The sequence below is a fragment of the Cyprinodon tularosa genome, unplaced genomic scaffold, assembly GCF_016077235.1.
Source record: "Cyprinodon tularosa strain WSP-4 unplaced genomic scaffold, ASM1607723v1 ctg172, whole genome shotgun sequence".
NCBI classification, from domain to species: domain Eukaryota; kingdom Metazoa; phylum Chordata; class Actinopteri; order Cyprinodontiformes; family Cyprinodontidae; genus Cyprinodon; species Cyprinodon tularosa.
The window spans coordinates 1,057,090-1,069,951 of NW_024038551.1; the positions used below are offsets into that span (position 1 = coordinate 1,057,090).

The window sequence follows — 12,862 nt, forward strand, 5'->3', positions numbered from 1 at the left end:
GCATTGAAAGCCATTCCACACCAGGGGGAGGAGGCGCTAAACCTGGACGTAGCTGAGGTTAGGAAAACTCTATGATAACATACCCAGGTGAATGTCATACTTCTCAGCTGCTACTGCTGCTGTCTTTGGCAAAAACCTTGTCTTTGGCAAAAACCTTGACATGGTAGGCAGTTACCCAATCAGCTTTAAGAATTACAATAAATGCCCCTCCCTTTTCCACACACTTTCCACAGGAGGATTTCCAGAGCAATACCATGTAGAATTCTGAATTAATTACATGCATCAATCTGTCTAATGCCAGGTTACAACTGGCCAGCTTAGCCAGCTTATAAGCTTCAGTAAGCCCAATTAATTCAGCAGCTTGTGCCGAAAAATGGGAGGGTAAAGAGCCAGAGGAGAAAACTTAAAAATCAGAACACACAGCAAATCCCACATAGTTATGACCAGAGTACACCTAGAATTGCCATCAACATACAAAGTCAGGTCAGAGTTGGTCAGGGGAATGAAAGGTCAGGTCTAAGAGTAGACACAGTCTGAAGAATGATGGGGAAGTCATGGGGTCACTATCCCCCTCCGGTGCTAGAAGGCAGGATTTAGAGTGGTGCACCGCTAAAAAGTGATATTCGGCATGTCCAAAAGCAGTGGTGTAATATAATAGAAAGGTGTAATGTTTTCTGCTCGACGAATGGTGGAAGCAGCATGACGCACTGAGACAAAAACACAATATATCCATAGAAGCAAAAGGTGCACTTTCAGTGGCAGCAACCCTATGAAGGAAGCCAAGAAGGCCTACAACAGGATCCCACTTGGATCAAGGTAAGCCACAGTGCTTAGAGGATTGCTGTGATGTTGCAAGAGAATAGATGAAGCCCTGTTTTCATCCAATATTTGTACAAAAGGCTTTTCTGGCTGCTGCAAAGCCAAGGCAGAGGCCTAACAAAGACAATGTTTAAGCTGACTGAACCCTTCTTCAGCCTCAAAATACCAAGTAAAAAACCTGAGCTGCAAGGCCTTTTCCATGAATGTGAGATAACAAAGGATTCTCAATCAGAGAGTAATTAGCAATCAAATCCATACAGTAAGAGATCATACCAAAAAAAGATGATGTGTTTCTTTATTTTCTGCTTAGGAATGAGTAACCAGCTCTCTTCTGACATCAGAAAGAGAGACAGATGAATGAGTGATCACATGACCCAAGATAGGCATGATTGAGTGTGAGTGTGCGTAGTCGTTGAACTTTGTGTTTCTCTGTGTGACCCTGTGATGGAGTAGCGAACCATCCCCGGTGTAACCCGCCTCCTCTCACCCGTGAACTACTGGGATAGGCTCCAGTCCCCCCCTGCGACCGCATTAGAAAATAAGAAGTAAGAATAATTAATTGTTAAACTTAGAGGTGAAAACAAAGCATCGCTAGAGAAAGTTGGCTGCCAGCTCCACAGGCAGCCCCGTCCAGGAAACACACAGCAGGGCAGACGAGCTCCGAGCCCGCTCCCTCATCAGAAGATGAAGAGAGCACATCCAACTAGTTACAGTCAGGGATACAGGACTACACTAAAAAATAGGCAGAGCTCATACATCTATAAACAAAGGTGTTAATGGGAGCAGCACAGCTGATATTTCTCTCCAGGATGGTGTCACAGACAAACAGGAACAGGCCACATCAACCACTATGAGAAAAAGCAGAGAGAGCATAACATTAGAGATTGATCTAACAAATTCTGAAGAGTGGGAGAATAGAGATAAAATGAAGCAGATGATGAAAAAGGGGTCCCTATGTCCTCCAGCAGTGTAAGCCTATAGCAGCATAACTATAGAGATAGCTCAGGATAACCTGAGCCACTCTTACTATAAGCTTTATCAAAAAGGAAAGTTTTAAGCCTACCCTTAAAAGCGGAGAGGTTGTCTGCCTCACGGACTAAAACTGGTAGTTGGTTCCACAGGAGAGGAGCCTGATAACTAAAAGATCTGCCTCCCATTCTACTTTTAGAAATTCTAGGAACCACTAGTAAACCTGCAGATTGAGAGTAAGGTGCTCTGTTAGGAACATAAGGAACAATCAGATCTCTGATTTAAGATGGAGCTTGGCCATTAAAGGCTTTTTATGTGAGAAGAAGCATTTTAAATTATATTCTGACTTTAATAGGAAGCCAATGAAGAGAAGCTAGGATAGGAGAGATGTGTCTTATTATTAAATTTTTTTTAAGGTTAGTGGCCTCTGTTGTCTCTGCTGAACTTTCTGTCATAGTTCTGATTCTGTTATGTTTTCTTTTGAGTTTTGAGTTTTACTTTGCTCCATTGTTTTAGTGGTTTAATTCTTATTTTGTTGTGTTCTGGTTGTTTTCTGGTTTTTATTTGTTGCCCTCTGCTGCCCTCTTGTGTTCTCCTCTTTCTCTAGCTCTTTTGCTCTCTGCTCAGTTCACACCTGCTCCCAATCTGCTCGTTAGTTCTCTCTTTGTTTCAGTCTACCATAAATACACCCTCTGTTCAGTTCCTCAGTGCTGGTTCCTCGTTTAACTTCCTCCAACTCCGTCTCATTGAGTCTTTCTCCTCGTAATTGTTTCCCCCAGATGGGGAAACATTAAAAGAAACAAACCAAACCCAGATAGTTTTGGTTTGTTTGACTTTGTTTTCTTGTTTGATTTTTGGATTTTTGGATTCCTATCTCAGTTGTTTGTTTAACTATCATTAAATCATCAAGAAACTCACCTCTGCCTCCCTGCCTCTGCATTTGGGTCCACAAACCTCAACCAAATCCTGACAGTAGGAACCAGCAAACATGGACCCAGCAGAGCCACCACATGTAAAGGCAAGTGATTTTCTAAAACTACTTATACAAACAATAGACTACCTATCCACAATCAATCCACCTTGGCAGCGGCTGGGGACTGCAGAAGGAGTACTTAAAAACTTCAACAATACCCAGAGCTCCGGACCTTGTTCCTTCAGGCAGGATATATCGGCATAGTTGAGTGGAACATTCAGGATGCCATCTCTCAGCTACTCAATAGATCTCCACCACCCAAATCACCACTCAGAGACATTCAAACTCAGCAGTCAATCACTTCCGGCCCTGTACCTCCACCATCTCCAGCTGTTGGTCCTCCCCTGCCATCTGCTTCCTCCAGGCGTCGGAACCGCTACCGGGGAAGGAAGGCAACTCCCTCTCCGGCGGGTAAGCCTGACGCCTCCACCTCCTCTCCGGCGGGTAAGCCTGACGCCTCCAACTACTCTTCGGCGGGTCAGCCTTACGTCACCTCCTCCTCTCCGGTGGGTCAATCCAGCTGCTAGCCTCGGTCCTTGTCATAACCAGGTCAGATTCTCCTGCGGCCTCAGTCGTCACCTCCATGACCAACAGCTAGCCCCATCTTTAACAAGACTCAAACCAGGTACTCATATCACAGCCCCAGCAGTCAGAATTCCCCATATTGAGGAGTCTGCCCTATGGAACATCCTTTACAGGGAAAGGGAGGATCTACTCCCTTTCCTTCCACCTCCATCAGCTCCCCGCCAGCCAGAACCCGAGTCAGAGCCCTTTAGCGGGCCAGATCCCGAGTCAAGGACCATTAGCGGGCCAGAACCCGAGCCAGGGCCCATTAGCGGGCCAGAACCCGAGCCAGGGCCCATTAGCGGGCCAGTTAGACTAGCGACGGAGGCCTTTAGAGGGCCGGTTAGCCTAGCGCCAGAGGCCATTAGCGGGCTAAATCCAGAGCCCATTAGCGGGCTAGAGTCCCCCCTGAGTGAGCTCTGTGCCGTCCAGAGACCCCTGAGCCTGCTCTGTGCTGTCCAGAGACCCATGAGCCTGCTCTGTGCCGCCCAAGGACCCCTGAGCCTGCTCTGTGCCGCCCAAGGACCCCTGAGCCTGCTCTGTGCCACCCAGAGACCCCTGAGCCTGCTCTGTGCCGTCCAGAGACGCCTGAGCCTGCTCTGTGTCGTCCAGAGACCCATGAGCACACCAGTCAAAAGGCCTCAGAGTTAAAGCTCGGTGGGAGTTCATCTTCTAGTCCCCTCAGCGGGCGCTCCAAGCCTCCTAGAGCCCTCAGCGGGCGCTCCAAGTCTCCAAGAGCCCTCAGCGGGCACTCCAAGCCTCCAAGTTTGTTTTATATTTCTATTTATATCTTTTAAAAAATGAAGCAGCATGTAATATGACGTCATCCGCGCGCCGGCTACCGTTCATTCTTCCTGTCCGCTGAACTGCTGCTAGTTTTACTCATATGCCTGGAAGATGTCTAGTGCTACTACCACAGATGATCTCGCTCTCGAAATGGAATTGAATGATTCAGATTAGCTGAATAGGGTTAATGAATAGAAGGTGTAGCTTCGAATGAATAGAAGTCTCCTCTGCTGAGGAGCTAGGAGACTAAGAAGGTCTGACTGAGGGGAGGGAACACTAGGAGGGTCTGACTGAAAGGATAGTAAGAGGATCTGACTGTGGAATAAATGTAAAAAGAGGAACTGGTTGGGGGTTAAGGACTATAACAAGTTCTTACTGTGGATCTACAGGTACTGGAACTAAGGACTTTCTGGTAGCAGATAGAGGTGGCATGGAAAGGAAATAGATCATTTTCCCCATAGAAAAACTATGGTAAGTGGGAATCCTTGAGATGAGGAGCCCTACTGGGCATGTAATATTGGGAACTGGCTTAAGGGGTCTAACTTATTAACCTAGCTGTTGGTCATGGAGGTGATAACTGAGACCACAGGGAAAACTGACCTGACTTGGTGGAGGAGTATGGTTTGCAGCAGGCTGACCCATCGGAGAGGGAATTGTGGTGTCAGAGGGATCGGTTAATTGGGAGCAGGTGTGGACAGAAGCATCTAGAAAGGAGCCAGGGAGGAATGGAAACTAGCACATTTGGACAACAGAGAGTAACACAAAACACAACACAGCAAGAAAAAAACTACAACTACCCAAAATTACCATGAAACTAAAAAAATAAACCTAAACAAAGGGCAGAACCCTGACAGTGTGTCTGTTCATGCTGACTGCTGAATGTTCTCACCTGTGATTCTGTCTACATAAGCGCCTGCCCTGCACTCATTCAGTGCTAAATCGTCTGTTGTCTACTTCTGCCACAGCTTTCATGCATTCAGATCTGCTGCCTGGATTGCTTACCTAATCAATCTTGTGAACTTTGCCCAACGCCTGATTGCTCAGGGTAAGTTCCTGGAACACCTAATCCCAGCTATTTTCTTTGGATTCTGATTTCAGCTTCATTGACTCTGGACCTAAATTTTCCTTCTATCTCTCATGGTTACTGACCTCTGGAGAGTTAGTTTTTTCCTCAACAGAGTCTTACCTTCAGATGATATACTTGGAATCCAATCACCTTGTCTTTGTAGCCACCATTTTAGGGAAGTGTTATGTTCACATTGGATATAGGAACTATTTTTAGGTATATTATAGGGACTACTTTATTTTAGACACATTGATACTTAACCTACAGGTTACCTCGGGGAATAATATCATTGTCAATACAGTAGTGATATGCCAAGCAATGACTGCGTATTGTAATAATTTCTCAAGTACTCAGTAAAGGCACTGTTTACTTTACTTTTGGTGTCTGAGTAGATTATGCTGCTCTCGAGGGTTTTCTGTGTTTTGCTTTAGTATCCACCTCTACAACTTTTCAAATATACTCCTAAAAGGGACTTTAGGTGGAGTTGGTGTTTCCATGGTAACTTCTATGTTTGGGAGGTGACAAACAGATCTCCTTTAAAGGGAGGCAAGTTTCAATCCCGAGCTCAGAGCAATTTCGGTGCTCTAATCAGAGAGGAAACTGACTTCATGCTCACATGTAGAGTATTGATTGTTAGATGTTATCATAAAATCTCGGTTGGTAATGCTTCTGATTAGATATTTTCATTTTTTCATGCTGTCGGTATTTGAACATTATCTGCATGATTTGGAGGTATATCATTGGCATCTATTATGTAGTAAAACATAAAATTAAATGTTTGTCTTAAATTTTCAGTAGAATTTCATTTTCAGATGGTAAAATTGCATCTATCTTTTATAGAATTTACAACTGAGGAAACTGTTGTGATTTACAGAGCTGTCCAGCTTTGGATGGAGAACCAAACAACTCCTCTCAAACAGCCGATTGTTTTTGACCTTGAAGGATTTGATGTACAGCCAGGCAATGGAACCTTCTTGTTTCTGCTGGCTTTGCTTGCCTATATAGTGGTGCTGCTGGGGAACGGTGTGGTAATCTGTGTTATTATGACAGACAGGAACCTGCACAGACCCATGTTTGTCATTATCTGTCACCTGATGGTCTGTGATCTGCTGGGGGCCACAATGGTGCTTCCTCGTCTCATGATGAATTTGTTAATGGGGATAAAGAAGATTGCCTACATCCCAGCCATCGCTCAAGCCTTTTGTGCTCACACATACGGTGCAGCAATGCTGACTATTTTAAGTGTGATGGCCTATGACAGGTAAGGAAGGTGTGAAAACAGAAGAGTTTATGCAGACATGCTTTTGTTTTCAGGAGGTGTTGTCTGTGGGTTTTTAGCGTGGAATCATAAATAATTCAAGACTTTGTAGTACAATCCTACAATGGACCCTTTTTGTAAGAAGGTTGAATTATCACTAATTATGTATGTGTTTAATTCTTACAGTCAGGTCATGTGTTAGTACTGAAAGCAAAGTCTAATTATGTATTTCTAGAGCAACATTTATTCTTCTCAGTGCATTATGGTTCATTTGTAGCTCACAGGCAGGTATGTGCAATGGATAATGTATAGATTTCTAACATAACCTTTAAGGGAACCAATGGGAGAAGTAAAACACACTGTGTTAAGAAGAACTGATAACTTATAAGGGAAGAATAAGTATTTTAAGAGTATAGCATTAAGAACTGTTTTTCTCCGATGGTTCCGTCTCTCTGCAGGTATATCGCAGTGTGTGAGCCTCTGAGGTATCTCTCCATCATGACATCAGCTCGACTGCACTGCTGCTGCACTCTGGCCTGGATTGTTGCCCTGTTGCTTATTGCTGTGCTCTTCTCCTTCCACATGAACGTCCCGCTGTGTGGCAGAACGATCAATCAACTATATTGTAGCAACCGGGGTATCCTAAACCTGGCCTGCATTCCCACTCCCATCAGTAATATCTATGGTCAGTTCATGTCTTATTTATACAAGGAACATCATAAGTAGCATCCATCATGTATGACCCCTGATTAGCATTTTCTTTGTCTTTCAGGTTTAGCCATGACGTGGTCTTTAAGTACAGTGACCTTTATTCTCATCGCTTTTTCCTACATCAGAATCCTAAGCGTTGCTATAAAACAAGGAAGAACAGAAAGCAGCCTCCATATCAAGGCCTTTCAGACCTGTGCTCCACACATTGTTGTATACGTGCTCTTTCAAATGGCTTCATTGATTGTGATTGTAAGTCAACGTTTCCCCTCCCTTTCCCAAAATATAAAGAAGTTCTTCAGCATCCTCATCTTCATCATTCCCCCAATCATGAACCCCATCGTCTACGGACTGGTCAGTAAAGACTTGAGGGTCAGCTTCATCAAACATTTCTCTAATCGATTGACAATATTACCTAGTCGTGCTGTAGCTGGTGTTATTAGATAGTTTAAGTCCAGTGGTGGAACTGAAGCTTGTCGTAGATGCTGAAGGCAGTTTATAAAGACTCCTGTTTAAACACTACATAGTTCAGTTGGCATCCGTGAAACTAGGATCTACAGACACTTGGTTGAAGCTATTTCAGAACTGGACAGCTGAATCCAGGACTGTTAAAGAGCTATGACATTAAAAAAAATTGTCATCACTGTCTTTTTGTAGTTTGTAGTTTGTTTCATTTGTGTGTACCTCACAGTCAAATTCCACATTTGACGTCCCCATAGATTCGTGGATAGTTTCCTTGTACCTTGTCCTTAGATTGATGAATCCCTGCCCCTTTTTATCATCAAATTCTTAAACCTCAGGTCCAGAATTGAGAATCATATAAATAATGATAGCATTCATTGTTCAAATGTACACTCAAAACATTCAGCCAAAGAACAAAGAAATCAAAGATACAGAAACGGATTGAAGCACGAACATTTTCCATTCATTCAAATTTCTAACTCAGATGAAATGATCAAATCATTTTTTAATGATGTTCAGTTTTCTTTAAGACCCTTCATGACCTTGATCGCCACGGAGACCCACAGCTTTGAACCAGCTGTTCAGTCAGACTGAAAAGCAGTAAATATACCGGATGCGTCACTGTTCATAAGCGCAGTAAAGCAGCATATGCTGGTATGTTTGAAAACTGAAATTTACACCAGATGCTGAAGAGAACGCTCCACAGCATCGGGGCCCTGAGCAAAGATGAACTTTTGTGACATGGGTGAATAAATTAAATAGTACTATGTGTGATAGTTATGAACTTCTAAGTGATAAATGATCACCTGAAAATCAGCATCTTGACCAATCTGATGAGAAATCAAATATGTATTTTCTTAGCATGTCAAAACTACCAACATCTGCTGGTTGAGTGTTAATAACTTTAAGAATTGGGCATTATCTTGTAGAAAAAGCACAAATTGGAAGAACCTGGCCTGAAGTAAACTGTGAAACTGGATGTTTTGTTTTTTGTTGGTTCCTAACCCAAACTGGCGAGTATTCATGTTTTCAGGAACATCGTTCCGTACCTACGCGCATAATATGGGCATTCAGTGAGCATATTATGTTTCTGGTGTAAATAATTTTACTTTTTAAAATGGAAAACTGCCAGGCGCGTTGCCTATGCAATTCATGTTCGCTATCCGATTTGCTGCACTTATGTGCAGTAATGTGCCCGGTGTATTGAAACTTGTAAGACTCAGCTGCTTCTGTTTGTCCTAATTGAAAATAATATATATATTTTTTTATCAGGGATTGTTGTTGTTAAACCATTACAATGTAGTCCTAAATTTGTATTACAGGATAAGATGCAGTGATATTACATTAAAAATAGCCCTCTCGCTATTTAGGTATTTGTCTATTTGTTCTTACAAACACTTTTAGGCCACCTTGTTTTCTTATGCCTTTAGTGTTTAATTGGGATTTTGTAAAGGAAAGCTTAATGAAGACAAACTCCATAGAAAGTTTTGCACCACTTAGGATGCTAACATTTTTGCATCCCAGAGTGTCACGGTTTCGTTTCAAAAATACAAAAAATGATGGCCCAGCCGAAAAAAATATCGTTTGTGCTTTTTTCTTTTATTGCTCCCCAGGTGGAAATAGTGAAACAGTGACGATATTTACAGTGAAGCGAGAAAACAAAAACAAGTATTTACAGGACTATTTACAGGACAACTTACTTGGACACCCAACACTACCATCAGATCCAGTACTCTCAAATGAGCTCAGCTCCCCTTTAAATACCCCTTTAGCCCCTCCCCCGGGTAAACCAAAATACAAATTAAGGGGTTTTAAGGATAAAAACAAAATAACAAAACTCAAAACCCAGTTTCCTGCATAGAAACTAAAAAATGAATAAAAATGACTCCATACATTGTTCAAAACGTCAGGAACATAAACAATATAAAAATACAAAACAAAACACCCAAAATGGTTGAGTCCTTTGTCACGTGACTGGCAAAGCGCGCCACTCTGCGCTATTTCCAGGGTGACGCGGAAGTGCTCCGGTTTGGCCCCTTGACCAGGAACAGCGGGACTGAAGCAGAGATGAGAGGTGAGTGTTTGTGGAAGCTCGGCGCCGAGTGTGCACCCTCAGACGCGCGCGATGACCGGTTCAGACGGGGGGGAATGTTCGTTGGGACTGTGCAGGACGGCGGGACACAGGTGCGGGCCTGCACGCAGCTGTTTGCCGGGCAGCGCACTCAAATGGGAGAGCTTTCTCCCCGTGCGCACGCTCCTGGCACCGCGCTCCCCTGGGCCAGAGGAAGCACGGATACTTAGAGTCTGGGATGGACGCTTAGTGGCGCCCCATCACATTATCCGCCTCCTCCCCGAGGTTGACAACGTGCGGCAACCTGGAGAGATAATCTGCCACAATATTAGTTTTCCCCGCCCGATGGCGGATTTGGCATCGGAAGGGTTGGAGAGCGAGATACCAGCGGGTGAGTCGACTGTTGTGATCCTTCATAGAGTTCATCCATATCAGGGCACGATGGTCGGTCTCCAGGTCGAACTCTCTCCCCTAGAAGGTAATATCTCAGGCTCTCCAGAGCCCACTTGATGGCCAGGCCCTCCTTCTCTACAGTTGAGTACCTGGTCTCTCAGGGAAGCAGCTTGCAGCTTAGGTACAGCACAGGGCGTTCTTCTCCTGGGTCTCCCTGTGCCAGGACAGCCCCAAGACCCACTGCGGAGGCGTCGGTCTGGACCAAGAACCGCTGATTGAAGTCCGGACTCTGCAGCACCGGCGACGAGCAGAGACAGGTCTTGAGGGTCTGGAAGGCGGTCTCACAGTCCTCACTCCAGACGACAGGGTTCCGCTGAGCCTTTTCCGTCAGTGCGGTCAAAGGAGCGGCGATGGTGGCAAACTGTGGCACGAACCTCCGATACCAGCCGGCCAAGCCCAAGAAGGACCTCACCTCCTTCTTCGTGCGAGGCCGTGGGCAGCTGCGGATCGCCTCCACCTTGTCGACCTGCGGACGGACCTCACCTCGACCCAGCCGATAGCCAAGGTATTGCGCCTCCTCCTTGGCCCACTGACTCTTGGTAGGATTTAGCGTCAGTCCCGCCTGCTCGATCTTGCCAAGGACCCTCTCCAGATGCTGCAAGTGCTGCTCCCAAGTGTCGCTGAAGATTACTACATCGTCCAGGTAAGCAGCACTGCAGTCTCCGCAACCCTGTAAAACACGGTCCATTAGCCTCTGAAAGGTTGCGGGGGCCCCATGGAGACCAAACGGCATCACCGTAAACTGGAACAATCCTGCAGGGGTCTGGAACGCCGTGTAGGGACGACAGGACGGCTCCAGAGGCACCTGCCAGTAGCCCTTGCAGAGATCGAGGGTGGTGATGAACCGGGCCCGGCCGATCTTCTCCAGTAGGTCGTCGATCCGGGGCATCGGGTAGGCATCGAACTCCGACAGGGCGTTGAGCTTCCGGAAGTCGATGCAGATGCGGAGTGACCCATCCTTCTTCACCACGATAACCACTGGGCTGCACCACTCGGACGTTGACGGCTCGATCACCCCCAGACACTGTATCTCCTCCACCTCCTTCAGTAGCTGCGCCACCAGATGCTGGGGGACCCGGTAGGACCGCTGGCGAATGGGCCCCTTGTCCTTCAGGCGGATGACGTGCTCGATCAAGACAGTCCTCCCCGGGTTGGCAGCAAACAGCTTGGAGACCCTCCGGAAGACCTCGTTGAGCTGGCTGGACTGGGTGATAGAGAGATGGTCGAGAGTGGGTGGAGGCGGCTGGTGGAGGTCAACAAGAGGCAGCTCCTCGTCATCCTCGCTGTCGACCTCAGCCACGAGAAGAGACAACACAGGAGCAGAGACTGGGACGACCTCTCTCCACTCTTTCAGTAGGTTGACGTACTAAGTCTGTTTGGCTTTCTTCTTGTCAGGGTGGTGTATTTCGTAAGTAACAGGGCCCATCTTCCTCAGGACAGTGTACGGACCCTGCCACTTGGCCAACAGCTTGCTGGTGGAGGATGGAAGCAAGAGCAGGACCCTCTGGCCAGGCTGGAGCTCTCGATGTCTGGCCTGTCTGTCGTACCAGGCCTTCTGTGTCTGCTGGGCCTCTCGCAGGTTGACCTCAGCCTCCTCCCGATACTTGGCCAGGCGCTCTCTCATCTCCAGCATGAACTGCACCAAACTCCGATCACTAGTAGCCGTGGTGGGAGCCTCCCAGACCTTCAGCAGCAAGTCCAATGGGCCCTGGACGTCCCAGACATACAGCAGCTCGAACGGGGAGAATCCGGTGGATGCCTGCGGCACCTCTTGGTAGGCGAACAGCACAAAGGGCAGCCACTGCTCCCAGTCATGTCCAGTGTCGTCCACGAACTTCTGCAGCATCTTCTTCAGGGTCTGGTTAAACCGCTCGACCAAGCCGTCCGTCTGCAGGTGATACGGAGTGGTCTTGATCGCCGAGATCCCCAGCTGGCAGTGGAAGAGCTGCATGAGTCGGGAAGTGAAGTTGGTCCCCTGATCCGTCACGATCTCATCCGGCAGACCGACCCTGGAAAACAGTTGCACAAGACAACGCAGCACAGCAGGGGCAGTGACGGTGCGCAAGGGGAACGCCTCGGGGTACCGTGTTGCGTAGTCTGAGATCACCAGAATGTACTGGTAGCCCCCACTACTTCGCACGAGCGGGCCCACAATGTCCATGGCTATGCGCCGGAATGGGGTGGAGATGACAGGTAGAGGTTGGAGGCAAGCACGGTCAGATTGGCGGACAAAGCAGGTTTTTTGACAGGTGGGACAGGTTTTGCAGTAAGTTTGAACATCAGAGTACATGGAGGGCCAATAGAAACGGGAAGCGATGCGCATGTATCACTGCATGAAAAGTGGGATTTTCGTCAATATGCGGCACTGTAGATTGTCGTGGAACTTCAGGTTAGCGGCAGTTTACGACAATTTGCAGGCTTCGCCGAAAACTCCGTAAATTGTCAGAAATTGACGTGGACTCTCTTAGGCAGTGTTCCCCCCATGCCTCCCCCCCATGGAATTCTAGGGGAGGCTTTAACATGTAAATGAACATGCTGTGAGCTATACAAATGCAAACCAGGGTTGCAGGGGGGGTTTTACCCCAAGTGACATCTTTCTGGGTAAGAAATTCTCTGATACAAAGAGATCAGGCTTAGTATAGCCTCTTACATTTTAGCTTGAATTGATTTATTTAATTAAAGTATAGAGACCAAAACAGATCTTTAGGAGGATAAAAATAGAGCGAATTTAAA

The 12,862-nt window shown here is 46.4% G+C and overlaps 1 protein-coding gene across 2 annotated transcripts; it reads left to right on the forward strand.

The window, feature by feature from the left end:
* Positions 1 to 5,764: 5,764 nt before the first annotated feature.
* LOC119781165 (olfactory receptor 2K2-like) lies at positions 5,765 to 7,787 on the forward strand. Of its 2 annotated transcripts, XM_038281552.1 has the most exons (4): positions 5,765 to 5,909; positions 6,052 to 6,438; positions 6,894 to 7,120; positions 7,208 to 7,787. In XM_038281552.1, exons 1-4 carry the CDS (start codon positions 5,899 to 5,901, stop codon positions 7,588 to 7,590), a joined length of 1,008 nt encoding a protein of 335 aa, XP_038137480.1. In that variant the 5' UTR covers positions 5,765 to 5,898; the 3' UTR covers positions 7,591 to 7,787. The 2 variants fall into 2 exon arrangements, with proteins under 2 accessions (XP_038137480.1, XP_038137479.1); XM_038281551.1 differs by lacking the exon at positions 5,765 to 5,909 and having other exon boundaries at positions 5,956 to 6,438.
* Positions 7,788 to 12,862: the final 5,075 nt, after the last annotated feature.